Genomic DNA, 16,941 nt, shown 5'->3' on the forward strand with positions numbered 1-16,941 from the left:
CAAAAAGGCATACAATATTTTTTACATTTTAAAAGGTTTCTTTTAGCTGCTTTGTACTATTTGTTTCCTGATCAAACTGCTAAGTAAACACATACTGGAACCGAAATAAACTCAATTATTTTAATTATTTTTTTTGGGGGGGGGGGGGGCGGGGGTTAGTATTCAGTATAACAGAGTAAAAGAAAATACATACTAAAAATTGGTTTTGAAAATGTCAGCAAGATTTCAGAATGATTGTGCTCAACCCATTATCGTTTATTCATTTACCCCAATCTTCCAAATTAAATAATAACAATGTAAATTAAATGAAAAATGCCCTCAAATAATGTTTGGGTCAGCAATGGGGAATTAAATAGTTTGAATTTAATATGTAAAGGTGGTACGGGAAAAGTGATCGATATAATATGTTCTACAGCATTTATATTTTAAATGTTAAACTATGAACATAGGAAACTGTGAATTAGAACTGCAAAAAACAGAACAGTAGCATAGGATTTTACAATGCTCAGGCCTCTCATTATAAGTTGAGTTTTACTGTAAAATTGAGTTTTAGATGGTGTATTAATTTACTAGTTGATTTTGTTCATTCTATTGTTTGAAAAAAAAAACCATGAAATTAAAAGCCACTAAAACATAGTTCCCGACTCAGTGAATGCAATTTTTGAATCAGCCACAACAACATTTGCAATAACCCCCAATATCTAATTATTTTACTTCCCTAGCCTATGGAGTTACCCGAGTTCCATTTGACACCTCTTTATAGGGAAGATCAGAAACATGGGGGGAGAAATTCAGTATCGCCCCGTTTGGGGAGCAATTATCGGCCGGGCGCAAAGTTTAGCGCCTGGCGTTAATTATCGCCTCCAACTGCAAACTTGGCTTCTATCGCCCCTGGAGGTGATTGGAGCGCTAAATCAGGCGCTACACACCTCTCAAGGCGCTAACGCCAAGGAACGAGGCGCTACCTCAAGAGCGCTGGCGAAGCTCATGTGATGTCAGTCAGCAATGGAACACAGACACACTGGCGCCGGCCAGTTCTTAAAGGGGAGGGTCGATCTTGCTCTCCATCCACACCCTGCTCATTGCAGCCTGGAGAGACCTGTACATCAAATCTGTTGGAAAGAACAATGGAGGCCCAGGGAAAGAGCTGAGTGCAGCCCCCATAGTCTCTTTTAAATTGATGCAAGGAAGATCAAATCAAAATGAACCTGCAAAGTGCTGCTCAGTACCCAAAACTCCTCAGCACAGCTTTGAATATCTCCTGCAGTCTCTCTCTCTCAGAATGCGTGGCGGAAAAATTTCACCGACAAAAAAAGACAGGAAGCTGTCGCCTTTAAATAGCACTCCCCCAGTCCCTTCCTGACTGCAAAAGGCTCCCCTCAACCCGTCATTGCTAGTGGCAGGCGGTAAGACAGGGGGTGCTACTCAATATCCGGTCCGGGGCATTGCACGCTCGACTGATGTCATGATCTGCAGACACAGGAGAGCGTGGCGTTAGTGTTTAGCGCCACCGCAAAATGTCTAGTCAATTTCATGAGCGGTACAAACATCGCCGCCCACGGGCGCTAGTTGCTTTGCGCTCCATTAGCGCCCTCTTAAGGCGCTAACAGGAGGCACAAACCAACTGAATTTTTCCCCCATGCTCTTTTGGACAATCACAGCAGCAGTACACCAGCATGCTTCTGCCCTTTGACAGTACATTCAGTAGTTGATGTACTATACCACTGAACGTGAGGCGTTCATAAAAAAAACCCACAAAAAATGAAATAGAACTTTGTTACTTTTTCTTTTAAATTTACTCACCCTCAAACACAGGTAGTAAAATAACTCAATTACAAAGTATGTTGTTAAGCTAACATTTTCAATAAATCAAAGTCTTTGTATCTGGCACACATCCATAGAATGTAGGAAAACATTCTTAATTACTGAAAGTTGGTAAGTCACCTGGTCCAGATGGAATGCATCCTAGGTTACTGAAAGAAGTAAAGGTCGAAAAAGCAGAGGCATTGGTCACAATCTTTCAATCCTCATTGGATACAGGAGTAGTACCACTATTCAAGAAAGGGGAGAGGGATAAACCAGGAAACTACAGACCAGTCAGTCTAACATCAGTGGTGGGGAATAACAACAGAAAATGCTGGAAAAACTCAGGTCAGGCAACATCCGTGGACAGAAATTTGAGTTGACGTTTCGGGTCGAACCCTTCTTCAAAACTGGAAAGAAAGGATAGATCGGAGGCAGGGCTGCGATCGGACAAAAGAATAAAAGAAACAAAAGAAGTAAAAAAGAGACAATAAAAGGTGTTAGAAGCTAACCATTATCAGGGACAAAATAAACTTGCATTTGGAAAGGTGTGGATTAACAAGGAGAACCAGCATGGATTGTTAAATGCAAATCATGTCTGACTAACTTGACTGAATTCTTTGATGAGGTAACAGAGAAGGTTGATCAAGGTAGTGCAGATGATGTATATATGGACTTTTGGAAGGCATTCGACGAAGTGCCGTGCAGGAGGCTTATCAAGAAGATGGAGCCCATGGAATTAAGGGGAAAGTGACGGTATGGATGCAAAATTGGCTCAGTGACAGGAATCAGAGGGTGGTGGCGGATGGGTGTTTTTCAGACGAGGAGGTGGTTTGCAGTGGTGTTCCCCAAGGGTCAGTTCTGGGTCCATTACGCTTTGTAATTTTTTATAAATGACCCAGACTTGGGTGTAGGGAGCAGCATTATAAAGTTTTCAGAGGATATGAAACTTTGCAAACTAGTACATAGTGATGAGGATAGTTAAAGGCTTCAGGATGACAGACAGAATGGTGAAATGGGCAGAAGCATGGCAGATGGAGTTCAATATGGAGAAGTGTGGGAGGACTAAACCGGAAAGACAGTATACTATAAATGGCACAATTTTGAAAAGTGTAGGTAAGCAAAGAGACCTTGGGGTCCATATACACAAATCCTTAAAGGTGGCAGGGCAAGTTGATAAGGTGGTTAAAAAAGCAAATGGGCTACTTGGATTTATAAATAGAGGAATAGAATATAAAAACAAATAGATCATGCTGGAGCTTTAGAAATCACTGGTTAGGCCTCAGCTGGAGTACTGCGGATAATTCTGGGCACCACACTTCAGGAAAGATTTAAAAGCCTTAGAAAGGATACAGAGGAAGTTTACCAGGATGTTACCAGGGGTGAGGGTCTTCAGTTATGAGGAGAGGTTAGAAAGATTAGGACTGTTCTCCTTGGAACAGAGAAGGTTAAGAGGTGACCTAATAGAGGTTTTCAAGATGATGAAGCTTTTGATAGAGTAGAGAGAGAAAAACTATTCCCTCTGGCAAGTGGGTCAATGACTAGAGATCACTGATTCAAAATCATTAGCAAAAGATCTAGAGGGGAGATGAGGAGAATTTTTTTTCAAACCGGAGAGTTGTCAAGATCTGGAACGCTCTACCTGAAAGTGTGGTGGAAGCGGATTCCATAAATAATTTTAAAGGGACAAATACTTGAGGATGAGGAACTTACAGGGTTACAGACAAAAAGCGGGGATGTGGGATGAAGCACAACTGCTCTTTCAAAGAGTCAGCACAGTCACGGTGGGCCAAAGGGCATCCTTCTGTGTTGCAAGTTTCTATGATTCTAGGGTTGTATCCATAAGGCGTGCAAGCATGCTCATCGGTACAATCAAAAAACACTTAGGGGGAGAAATTGGGTATCTTTCCGCCACCCGTTATCGCCTCCGGGGGGGCAATAACGGGCGCTAGCTACTTGTCGTCCGGGCACAGCGAGAATATCGCTTCCCGCTAAATACGGTGGGAGGTTTGTGGCTGTGGTATGGCATTGCGCCCCAAACTCCTTTACCCGGCGATCATGACGTCATTGCCGTGTGCATCGCCCCGGACCAGAACTTCGGTTTCGTCCCCTGCAGCATCACCAGGCGACAACACCGGCAGCTGCAGGAGGCAGTCATCTACAGGCCGGGCACTTCAGGGGCGATATGTACAGGCGAGGTAGGGAAGAAAATGCTCATTTTCTGCGTTTTTTCTCCCAGCACTAATCAGCACTATTCATTGCAGTGCATCGGGCCGGATTGCAGCTGTCGTCGGGGACCAGGTAAGTTTTCCCCTTGCAGAGCCAGCAGCGATGGCCCTTCCCTTTAAGGGAGGGAAGGAGCCTTCCAATGCGACAGCGCTGCACGGCCTACTGTGCAGCGCTGCACACCTACCGCCTCGCCTGCTGCGCTCCAGAAAGGCAGTGGAGTGCTTGATTTAGCGCTCCACTTCCTTCCTGGAGCGCAAAACCGATTTAAAAAAAAAAAATTGAGTAACATTAGCGCCTGGAGCTAATGGGGCTATAATAAATTTCTCCCCCTTAAATCCTTAACTTCGCCCTTTGACCAGTTCTATCCAACTCCTGTCAGTAGCTATATTGATACTTCACCCATACCCATTATAGAAACAAAGTAGGAGCAAGAGTACGCCATTCGGCCCCTCGAGCCTGTTCCGTCATTTAATGAGATCATGGCTGATCATCCAAATTCAGTACCCTGTCCCTGCTTTCTCCCCATATCCCTTTAGCCTCAAGAAATATATCTAACTCATTCTTGAATATATTTAAATAAGTTGGCCTCAACTGCCTTCTGTGGTAAAGAATTCCACAGGTTCACCACTCTCTGGGTGAAGAAATTCCTCCTCATCTCAGTCCTAAATGGCTTACCCCTTATCCTCAGACTATGACCCCTGGTTCTGGACTCCCCGGCCATCGGGAACATCCTTCCTGTGTCTAGTCCTGTTAGAATTTTATAAGTTTCAATGAGATCCCCTCTCATTCTTCTAAACTCTAGCGAATATAAGCCCAATCGACCCAATCTCTCTTCATACGTCATTCCTGCCATCCCAGGCATGTCTGGTGAATCTTCACTGCAAGAACATCCTTCTTCAGATAAGGCGATCAAAACTGCACACAATACTCAAGGTGTGGTCTCACCAAGGCCCTGTACAACTGCAGCAAGACATCCTTGCTCCTGTACTCGAATCCTCTCGCTATGAAGGCCAACATACCATTTGCCTTCTTAACCGCCTGCTGCACCTGCATGCTTACCTTCAGCGACTGGTGCACAAGGACACCCAGGTCTTGTTGCACTTCCCCATCTCCCAATCTATTGTCGTTCAGATAATAATCTGCCTTCCTGTTTTTGCCACCAAAGTGGATAACCTTGCATTTATCCACATTATACTGCATCTGCTATGCATCTGCCCAATCACCCAACCTGTCCAAATCATACTGGAGTTTTGCCGCATCCTCCTCACAGCACACATGCCACCCAGCTTTGTGTCATCTGCAAACTTGGAGATATTACATCTAGTTCCCTCGTCTAGATCATTAATATATATTGTGAATAACTGTGGTCCTAGCACCAATCCCTGCGGTACCACACTAGTCACTGCCTGCCACTTGGAAAAAGACCCGTTTATTCCAACTCTTTGCTTCCTGTCTGCCAACCAGTTCTCTATCCAAGTCAATACCTTACCCCTACTAATAAAAACTTATGAAACTCAATGGGCTGAATTTTGCCAGTGCTCAGAGGGTGGGTTTGGAGGCAGGTCTGCTGTCAAAATAGCAAAGATTGACAGCGGGTAGGAAACCTGCTGTCAACCCGCCTCCACGCGAGTCTCCCAGGTGTCGGGTATGTCTATGCAGCGGCGGAGGAGACAATTTAGATTAAATGGCTTGTTAACAGCCAATTTAATGTTACTTTGAGCCTACCTTGTCATTTTACGTGCTCCTCCACGAGTTACCCGCTGCTCAGGGAACACGTCAGCTCACCCTGGCATGAGTTGAGTCCGCTTTGATTTATCCGATAACAGCTGCAGAAGTGGTATAAAGGATACCATGTTGCAGCTGTTCAGTTTCAGAGCTCAGAAACTGTTGGTTACTGCATTTGTAAGACAGATTTCTTTAGCTTGCAAGTGTTTAGAGCCAACTCTATATCCAGTGACGCCTCATTGGAACAACCTCTCTCACCATTGACAGATCGCTTCTGTCATCTCAATTTCAGCTGCCATCTATTCCAGCAACATCAGTGCTCTTGAAAAAAAATCACACCTTGGTCCTCTGAATCCTTCCACAATCAGCCCCAACACCATCACCACCAGGCACACCAACAAACACCACCACCACCAGGCACACCAACAAACACCACCAACCTTCTCCGCCATCACCTGACGCTGCACAGGACATCAGCACCTAACAACATTGCTGCCCGGGAGGCCAGCGATGGCATCACCATGGCCAGATTTACTTTACTTGACGCTGTACACCCTGGCTGCCACATGATGCGCCAGGTTGACTCCATCCCACACCAGCACCATAAAGCATCCCTATAATGTCCAAGCCATTCCTTTCACAATAGTGGGGGAAGGGAGAGTTGTCTCACTGGAACTCACTAAGACACTTCTCAAGGTGCGCACAGATCAGTCCAATACAGTGAAGTCTTGAAAATATAGATTTCAATGTTTGACAACACATCAACAGAAACTTCACATGAACATTGGGTAAACCACTCAAGTGCCTACCCTAGTGTGTTGTTAGTTGGTATGCTGGGGTCATGGTAGAAGCGTTCACGTCGCGGCCCTGTTTCAACCAATTCTACCACCACCACGCACAGCAAGTAGTGTATACATCGATTTCGTACCGCTAATTTGATCAAGTACCAACATCATGCCTGAAGACGGAAGTAGTCGTCGATGTCAGAAACACGGGTCTTTTTCAAGACCGGCATTGACTGTTATATCTGCTAATGTTGAAGGGTTCTCTATAGCTAAACAAAACATCCTCGCTACATTATGCAATGAGTTGGAGTGTGATGTCCTCTGCCTGCAGGAGACACACAGAGGAAGTGAGAACAACCGCCCAAAAATACCAGGACTGGTCCTGGCTATTGAAAGACCTCATTGACAATATGGCAGTGCTGTATTTGTTAGAGCTGGTTCAGTTGTAGAAGCCACTTCTAAAACAGAGGAGGACAACATCGAAATTCTAACCATAGAGCTGAGCAAAGTAGTAGTGATCTCAGTGTACAAGCCACCTGTCACAGATTTCAGCTTCTCTAACCCTGTACCCAACCTGCACAATAAACCACAGATCATTAGAGACTTTAATAGCCACAGTACCCAATGGGGGTACAAGGAGACTAACAACGATGGAGAAGCAGTCGAAGAATGAATGGACACTAACCAGCTTAGTCTCATCCACGATCCTAAATTGCCAGCCTCCTTCCACAGTGCCCATTGGAAGTGTAGCTATAATCCAGATCTTGCCATTGCCAGCAACGACATCGCTGGCCTCTGCAAGAAGCTTGTCACAGACCCAATACCACAGACACAACACCGTCCTATTGGCATCCAGGTAAATGCAGCAGTGTTACCAACCGTCGTACCATTCAAAAGGCGCTTCAACTTCAAGAAGGCCGATTGGAACGGTTTTACACGAGCACTTGACCGCAAAGTTAAACGCATTAAACTACTACCTGAGCACTACAACCTCTTTGCAAAAGCTGTGCAAAAAACAGCTAGAAGGAAGATCCCCCGGTCTCACCAAGGAGAATGCTGAACTCTACTGGGAGTATGCCTCAATGTTTGAATCTGACCCCTTCTCAGAGGAAACAATATCTACCAGTGAGAGGGTGATGTTAAGTATCTCTCAAGAACGTCAAAACACCTGGAACACCTTGATAGAGACAACAGATCTTACAAAAAACAGCAAGAAGGTATGGTCTCTCATACACAAACTTGGAGGTGATCCCAAGAAAGCTGCCCAACATCCAAATGTGTCTGCTAACCAAGTTGCACACCAGTTGCTCCTAAATGGAACAATCAACAACCAACCAAAAGCACAACTAGATAGGAAGAAGTACAGCGATGATCCTGGTTTCACTAGACCATTCACCATGGAAGAGCTGGAAACTGGTATATCTAGTCTAAAACACGGGAAAGCAATTGGTCTTGACAACATAGCAACGGAGCAGATAAAGCATTTTGGACAGAAAGCAAAGAAATGGCTCCTACAATTGTTCAACCACTGTCTGGCAACACACAAGCTACCTAATATCTGGCAGAAGGCACATGTAATAGCACGATTAAAGCCATGATCCACTGAGATCATTGAAAGGTTTGCGCCACTGATGCCAGGGACTCCTGACGACATCCCTGCTTGTGTCCTCCTGTGCAATGTGTAACCAGACTGCGCTGATCTCCTGTGGAGGTCGCTTCCGCCCATGGGAAGGGAAGAGAATCTCCCTGCGTGCTGTGACTCCCTTCATAAGCATATGGAGGGAGTCATGGGAGAGCCTGGGTGCAGCCATGCATCTTTGTGCAGTGCTAGTCAGTGTTTGCAGCACCTCAATGCTGTAGAACACTGACAGCAGAAATGTCAAAATTAATGTGGCCGTGGTCCCTTTCAGGAAACTGGCCGATGTCATCAGACCTGCTTCCTGTTAATTGGCCAGGAACCCCGCAGGGAGGACTTAACAAGGCCCATCAAGGGAAAATCATTTTCAGAGAGCGGCTACAGACAGGAGCAGGACCAGAACCTGCCAACCAGCTCTCCCGCCGCCACAGGGAAAATCCTGCCCAATATTTCTGCGAACAGATGAATCAAATATCAATAAAGTGTTGAACTCCAAGTTACAATGTAATCACCATCTTCTGCTTTACGAGCCTCTCTCATCCTGGCCTTAATTTTCCCTTTTTTTTAGTTCCAAGATCTCCTTGGCTTCAATATAGCATTTCTTATCCCTTATTGCCTTTTGGAGTTCTCCATCTGCACACAACCTTTGCCTCTCTGCACATGCTGAATCTCAGTTCTGCTCCCCCCATGCAAGCCTCTGCACAGAACACAGAAACTTGATTTCACAATAGCCTCAAAAACCTGCTCCACTCCATACATGACAAACCTGGCAGACATTTGGAGACAGGGCCGTCTGCAATCTACTCAATTATCGTTGCATTAAAAGTGGTAATGGACCACAAATAGATATCACGTCACCTCATTAGTGACCTGCAAAGCAAAATAGTCTCTTCGTATTTTCCCAAGGACTAGGAGAGGAGGAAAGTAAAACTTAAGCGGTTTCTTACAGAATCATTACAAAATAAGAGTTAGTAAACACTGAATCGCGTGACATTTCTCTTTCGACTGATACTGGTGGTCTTAAAAGAATTCAGTGTCTTTCTTTGCTCTTCATTAATAGCTTCTAAACTACCAAGCGTGGTGGACTGTTCTCTTCCCTGCGTCTTCCTACGCTACCTTTCTCTGTAGTTAACAGCCCATCCAGCAAAAAGAAAACTTTGTGACTGATTAATCTTCAACCTCAAATTATAAAATTGGTGACTATACATTTTTTCCTGTATTACTTGAATGATATATATAGGTAACTGAAAGATTTCAAACTGACCCAAGTTAAATAGGAAAATATGAAATGGTCTTTCCTCAAGATCACCAGGTGTAAACAGGATTACACTGCCTGCGAGAAAGTAGACTAGATCATAGAAACATAGGCTAGATCATAGAACAGGCCCTTCAAGCCTGTTCCGCCATTCAATGAGATCATGGCTGATCCTCTATCTCAATACCATATTCCCGCTCTCTCCCCATACCCCTTGATGCCTTGTGTCTAGATCATTTGATCAGGTGATTATATAGGGGCTGGTGATACTTTAGCTCCAACATTTAGCAGCTCCTGGATATGAAATGCCTGGACAAAATGTGAACATTTGCCTATCAAGTGCTTCCAACACTCTGTTCAGTTTGTGATGTGTCTTGATTGACATTACTGCATGTCTCACCAGTTCAGTCATTCACTCAGATTTATCATATGGTCAGGACATTGTGGTGAGAAGGATCGCAGTGAGCATAAAGCAGTGTACTTATCTAAAAAACTCAAATGTGAAGGACTGGAACCTTGAAACGACTTGTGCATCAAGCTCAGAAAAGAGTGTATTGTGGCAGTGAAAATTAAGTACTTTATCACTAGTTTACTCTGATTTAGCTTGTTTGCGAGTATATTGCTTTCCAGTAAAAAAACTCATAATTTAGCTTGAACTTGCTCACTGGCCTGAAGCTCTAATCAGTGTAAGGATGTCCGCTAAATCCGAGCCCCCACTCCAAACACATTTTCCTAAGTGTTCCGTTCATTGGCTTCACTAGGTAATCTAATAACTTTCATTAAACAGAGCTCAAAATAAGTAAAGCCCAATGTCTAATACACCTCTACATTTATGCAACTAGTTCCTCCATTCAGACTGCCAACTCAAACATTCTTTTGCTTTGCTACTACCATATGAAAGAAGATCAAATGTCAATAACCAAGTCAGATATCCAGGCTAAAGCGTGTAACAGCGTGGATATCTTGCTGGCTGCCTGCGAATTTCCTCGGAGGGCAGTGCTCAATGATGTGCTCCAGGGCCTGATCAGGAGCTCCACAGTCGCATGATGGGAATAGTTTAAATCTTCCATCTATGGAGAAGGTGACAGCATCTACCATGACCAGTTCTGAGGCAGTTGATGGTTGTCCACTGTTTGCGAGGAAGGTTGGATCCTTCAGGGATTGCTGAAGGGCTTCGGCGATGGTCCAAAATGGCCTTCTAGATTTGAGATGGCTCGGTGGTTGGTTGTTCAAGTCGGCCTGGATCGGCATGTATTTGCTGGTGTAGCGGTTATATTCGCTGGAGACTGCATATTCGCGGCGTAGGTGTGGTGGTGCGATGTTTGCAAGTACGGGCAGCTAAGGTGTTGGCGTCGATAAAAGCATACTGGTGATTATTCTCATAGTAGAATTCAGTTGACATCAACGGATTTGACATGCAGACTTGATAGCCATGCCGGAGAGCAGTACTCCGCTGTAGAGTACACCAGGGCGAGTGCTGCCATATGGAGGGTTTGAGCGTCTGCTCCCTATGTGGATCTGGCGAGTTTCTGCATCAAGTTGACCCTATTCTTTAGTTTCTTCCCAAGGTTCTGGAGATGCTGTCTATATGACAGGGTGCAATCAAGCGTGACTCCTAAATAAGAGGGCTTTTGGCATGGTTTACCTCTGCACCGCAAAAGGAGACTTTCAGAGCTCAGTTTGCTTGATGGGTGTTGAGGTTGAAACGACTGCAATACTTCAATACATGTTAAAAAAAAACTGAAGCTAACCCCTCAGCCATCTGGGCTCCAGACCGAGCTCCTGTGCTTGTAAACACAAAATTGAATTCTGGATACAAGTTCACAGTACACCAGTCTCTTACTTTATATTAGTTTGCCTTTATGCACCAGTTTGCTGCTTCTCCTTTTTGCATTTCCAATTCTTTTCTATTTCACCTTCCTATTCTTTCTCAAGCACCTGGAGGTGAATCTGTTTAACCTCCTTTCTCACTGCAAACAATTTAAATTGGTTTTGCAAGAGTTGGTACGACTTCTAAACTGTACCATTGCAATTGTTTGTATTTGTGTATCTTCCCTTCCTTGTAAATAATTTATATTCCTTCCATCACTCCTGACTTTGCTGATGGATCAACTGTGTCAGTACACTTCCAGGATGGGAAAACTAGCAGTCAACTGTTAAAACATTCATTCCCCTCACTATATCCTTTATTTTGTTTATACAAAATTGCATCAATTGTTGAAGATGCAAACTACCAATTGTTTTTAGAATGATTTAATAGATAAAATACAACTTCAGAAATGCAGTTCAGATTTTTGAGCATAATAATCGTATCTTAGTTTTGTTAATTACACTAATTATCATGTTTCTACGTAAATCTCCTTAAAAGGAGTCACCTGATGTCATCAAAGCTCTGTATAAAGAAGGGACAAATCTGGGCCAGAGGCCATTCCACAATGTAATCAGATGTCTATGTCATGAAAACAATGGTAGATGAGCTTCATCAACATACAATCCTGATGGTCAGATGGTAATTTACTTAGCTGTCTATAGTGCCAGGCTGTCTCAATTGTGCCATGCCTTTCTTCAATCTCGCACAAGCTTATTATAATATGGTCAGAACTTTGATTTAAAATTGAGCTCTATACCCAAGCTCCACTTACCTAACAGGATTGCTGGTCAAAGAAACTCTCAGTGATTCTAGGCAGTTAAGAAGTTTATCATCAGTAATTCCTGAACGTAACTCATGAACATATTCTTGGGATGACAGAGTACTTTCATGCTTGCTGTTCTTCAGTCCACCCTGCAACAACAAAGAAACAGTTACTCACCAAGCACACAGAAACTATATACCTATTTATTGCAGACTTCCATGGTCCATATATAAAAGTTTACAATCTGGTTATTTAAATGTTGTAGACTACTTCAGAATAGTTGTTGCTTGAGTTGCTCCATAACAGGCTATCTACCGGATTACCAAATACACTTAGGTGTTTAGATTTTTTTAAAGATAGATCCACTATACATATTCATAATATCAACATTTATTGCCAGACTATAAAATAGAATGTTACAATAATTTCAATAATGGAGGCTTATTGCCAAACACATTTAGTTTTAAATAAATATACAAAAGCACAATTGTTTAAATTTAAAATTCAAAATATTTGTCTGAAAGCTCTCACTTCTATGCAGTTTCTTGTATCATTTCTATTATGGGGATCACTTCTAATGAAACATAGTGCTGCAATATATATTTGTAGTTATGTAACCAAAATTCTTGTTTAAACTTATCAGAATCATTACTTGCAACATTAATAAGTCATAAACCTATATTACAAGTTGTGGGCTTGTGTGGATGCTGTAACATGCCATCAACTAATCAGATTACAGAACCAGCAACCTCTGTCCTGTCAACAAACAACAAGTATTTATATAGCGCCTATAACGTAGTAAAACATCCCAAGGTGCTTCACAGGAGTGTTATAAATCAAAAATTGACATCACATTCCAGAGCCACATTTGTAGTGTAATTTTAATAGTTTAGTCACATTTGACGAAAAAAAAATCTTTTTTCTTTTTCATCCTGTCCCCCACAAAAGAAAAAGGGAGATTGATCTACATTGTTGAGCTGTGAGGATGCAGCGAAACCTTACACCAAATCTGACAAACATAGAAGATAGGAGCAGGAGTAGGCCATTCGGCCCCTCGAGCCGGCTCCGCCATTCAATGAGATCATGGCTGATCATCCAAATTCACTACCATGTCCCTGCCTTCTCCCCATATCCCTTGATCCCTTTAGCCTTAAGAAATATGCGATCTAATATTCATTTCTTTGTTGCTCCACATGTCTGAATTTGATTCGAAAAGCTCAAACTCATTCGGGCTTGATTCTGAATTTTTCTGGCATCAAGTGTATGCTTACGACACATCACGAGAAAATAAGGAGCCTCAACATTCATAGAATCATAGAAACTTACACCACAGAAGGAGGCCATTTCGGTCCATGTCAGCCAACAAAGCTATCCAGCCTAATCCCACTTCCCAGCGCTTGGTCCGTAGCCCTGAAGGTTACAGCACTTCAAGTGCACATCCAAGCACTTTTTAAATGTGGCAAGGGATTCTGCCTCTACCACCCTTCCAGACCCCCACCACACTCAGTGAAGAAATTTCCCCGCAAATCTCCTCTAAACCTCCTACCAATTACTTTAAATCTATGCCCCCTGGTTTTTGACCCCTCTGCTAAGGGAAATAGGTCCTTCCTATCCACTCTATCTAGGCTCCTCAATTTTATACACCTCAATAAGGTCTCCCCTCAGCCTCCTCTATTCCAAAGAAAGCAAACCCAGCCTATCCAATCTTCCCTCATAGCTAAGATTCTCCAGTCCAAGCAACATCCTCGTATATCTCCTCCGTACCCTCTCTAGTGCAATCACATCTTTCCTGTAATGTGAGGACCAGAATTGTACGCAGTACTCCAGCTGTGGCCTAACTAGTGTTTGATACAGTTTAAGCATAACCTCCCTGTGCTCTTGTATTCTATGCCTCAGTTAATAAAGGCAAGTATTCCATATGCCTTCTTAACCACCTTATCTACCTGGCCTGCTACTTCAGGGATCTGTGGACCTGCATTCCAAGGTCCCTTTGCTCCTCTGCACTTCAGTGTCCTACCATTTAATGTGTATTCCCTTTCCTTGTTAGCCCTCCCCAAATGCATTACCTCACACTTCCTCAGATTGAATTCTATTTGCCACTGTTCTGCCCACCTGACCAGTTCATTGATACCTTCCTGCAGTCTACAACTTTCTTCTTCAGTATCAACCACACAGCCGATTTTAGTATCATCTGCAAACTTCTTTATCACACCCCCTACATTCAAGTCTAAATCACTGATATATAGCACAAAAAGCAAGGGACCTAGTACTGAGCCCTGCGGAACCCCACTGGAAACAGCCTTCCAGTCACAAAAGAACCCATCAACCATTACACTTTGCGTCCTGCCTCAGCCAATTTTGGATCCAACCTGCATCTTTACATAGATACATAGAACATAGGAGCAGGAGTAGGCCATTCGGCCCCTCGAACCTGCTCCGCCATTCAATGAGATCATGGCTGATCATCCAAATTCAGTACCCTGTCCCTGCTTTCTCCCCATATCCCTTTAGCCTTAAGAAATATATCTAAATCCGTCTTGAATATATTTAATGAATTGGCCTCCACTGCCTTCTGTGATAGAGAATTCCACAGGTTCACCACTCTCTGGGCGAAGAAATTCCTCCTCATCTCAGTCCTAAATGGCTTACCCCCTATCCTTAGACTGTGACCCCAGGTTCTGGACTCCCCGGCCATCGGGAACATCCTTCCTGCATCTAGTCCTGTTAGAATTTTATAAGTTTCAATGAGATCCCCTCATTCTTCTAAACTCCAGCGAGTATAAACCCAATCGACCCAATCTCTCTTCATATGTCATTCCTGCCATCCCAGGTATCAGCCTGGTGAATCTTCGCTGCACTCCCTCCATGGCAAGAACATCCTTCCTCAGATAAGGCGACCAAAACTGCACACAATACTCCAGGTGTGGTCTCACCAAGGCCCTGTACAACTGCAGCAAGACATCCTTGTTCTTGTACTCGAACCCTCTCGCTACGAAGACCAACATACCATTTGCCTTCTTAACCGCCTGCTGCACCTGAATGCTTACCTTCAGCGATTGGTGCACAAGGACGCCCAGGTCTCGTTGCACTTCCCCTTCTCCCAATCTATTGCCGTTCAGATAATAATCTGCCTTCCTGTTTTTGCCACCAAAGTGGATAACCTCACATTTATCCACATTATACTGCATCTGCCATGCTTCTGCCCAATCACTCAACCTGTCCAAATCATACTGGAGTTTCTCGGCATCCTCCTCACAGCACACACGCCCACCCAGCTTTGTGTTGTCTGCAAACTTGGAGATATTACATCTAGTTCCCTCGTCTAGATCATTTATATATATTGTGAATAGCTGGGGTCCTAGGACCGATCCCTGCGGCACCCAACTAGTCACTGCCTGCCACTCGGAAAAAGACCCGTTTATTCCAACTCTTTGCTTCCTGTCTGCCAACCAGTTCTTTATCCAAGTCAGTACCTTGCCCCGAATCCCATGTGCCTTAAATTTACACGCTAATCTCTTATGCGGGACCTTATCGAAAGCCTTCTGAAAGTCCAAATACACCACATCCACTGGTTCTCCCTTATCTATTCTACCAGTTACATCCTCAAAAAATTCCAGTAGATTAGTCAAGCACGATTTACCTTTTGTAAATCCATGTTGACTTTGTCCGATCCTGTCACTGTTTTCCAAGTGCTCTGCTATTACATCTTTTATAATGGATTCTAGCATTTTCCCCACTACCGATGTCAGGCTTACCTGTCTATAATTCCCTGTTTTCTCTCTACCACCTTTTTTGAATAGTGGGGTAACATTAGCTACCCTCCAATCCATGGGAACTGTTCAAGTTTATAGAATTTTGGAAGATGACCAGCAATGCATCTACTATTTCTAGGGCCACTTCCTTAAGTACCCTAGGATGTAGGTCATCAGGCCCTGGGGATTCATCGGCCTTCAATCCCGTCAATTTCCCCAACACCATTTCCCTACAAATACTGATTTCTTTCAGTTCCTCCCTCTCATTACACCCATGTTCCCCAACATCTCTGGGAGGTTATTTGTGTCCTCCTTTGTGAAGACAGAACCAAAAAGTATGTATTTGTCTGCCATTTCTTTGTTCCCCATTATAAATTCCCCTGATTCTGACGGCAAGGGATCTACGCTTGACTTCACCAATCTTTTTCTCTTCACATATCTATAAAAGCTTTTACAGTCAGTTTTGAAGTTCCCTGCAAGCTTACTCTCATACTCTATTTTCCCCCTCTTAACTAATCCCTTTGTCCTCCTTTGCTGAATCCTAAACTGCTCCCAATCCTCAGGTTTACTGCTTTTTCTGGCCAATTTATGTCTTCTCCTTGGATCTTATGCTATCCCTAATTTCCCTCGTTAGCCACGGTTGAGTCACCTTTTTTGATTTATTTTTATGCCAAACTGGGATGAACAAATTCTGTAGTTCATCCATGCGATCTTTGAATGTTTGCCATTGCCTGTCCACCGTCAACCCTTTGAGTAACATTCCCCAATCAATCCTACCCAACTCACGCCTCATACCATCATAGTTTCCTTTATTTAAATTCAGGACCCTAGTCTCTGAGTCAACTACTTCACTCTCCATCTTAAATGAAGAATTCTATCATATTGTGAACGCTCCAACCCAAGTGGCCTCGCAAAACAAGATTGCTAATTAATCCTCTCATTACATAATACCCAGTCTAAGGTGGCCTGATCGCTAGTTGGTTCCTCAACATATTGGCCCAGGAAACCATCTCGTATACACTCCAGGAATTCCTCCTCCACAGTATTGTTACTAATTTGGTTAGCCTAATCTATATGTAGATTAAAAAAAGTCACCCATGATAACTGCTGTGCCCTTATTGCA

At 43.5% G+C, this 16,941-nt stretch overlaps 1 protein-coding gene across 5 annotated transcripts in view; it reads right to left on the reverse strand.

Annotated features, from left to right (window-relative positions):
* Window positions 1-16,941, reverse strand: part of diaph2 (diaphanous-related formin 2) — a 940,841-nt gene that overhangs the window by 672,550 nt on the left and 251,350 nt on the right. For all 5 annotated transcript variants that reach the window (XM_085996016.1, XM_085996000.1, XM_085995993.1 and 2 more), the window contains one exon: window positions 12,076-12,215. In XM_085996016.1, coding sequence (XP_085852142.1) covers window positions 12,076-12,215 — 140 coding nt within the window. The remainder of the gene's footprint in view (window positions 1-12,075; window positions 12,216-16,941) is intronic.

The sequence above is a fragment of the Somniosus microcephalus genome, chromosome 1 (genome assembly GCF_052327205.1).
Source record: "Somniosus microcephalus isolate GS21.2 chromosome 1, FLI_Smic_1.0, whole genome shotgun sequence".
NCBI classification, from domain to species: domain Eukaryota; kingdom Metazoa; phylum Chordata; class Chondrichthyes; order Squaliformes; family Somniosidae; genus Somniosus; species Somniosus microcephalus.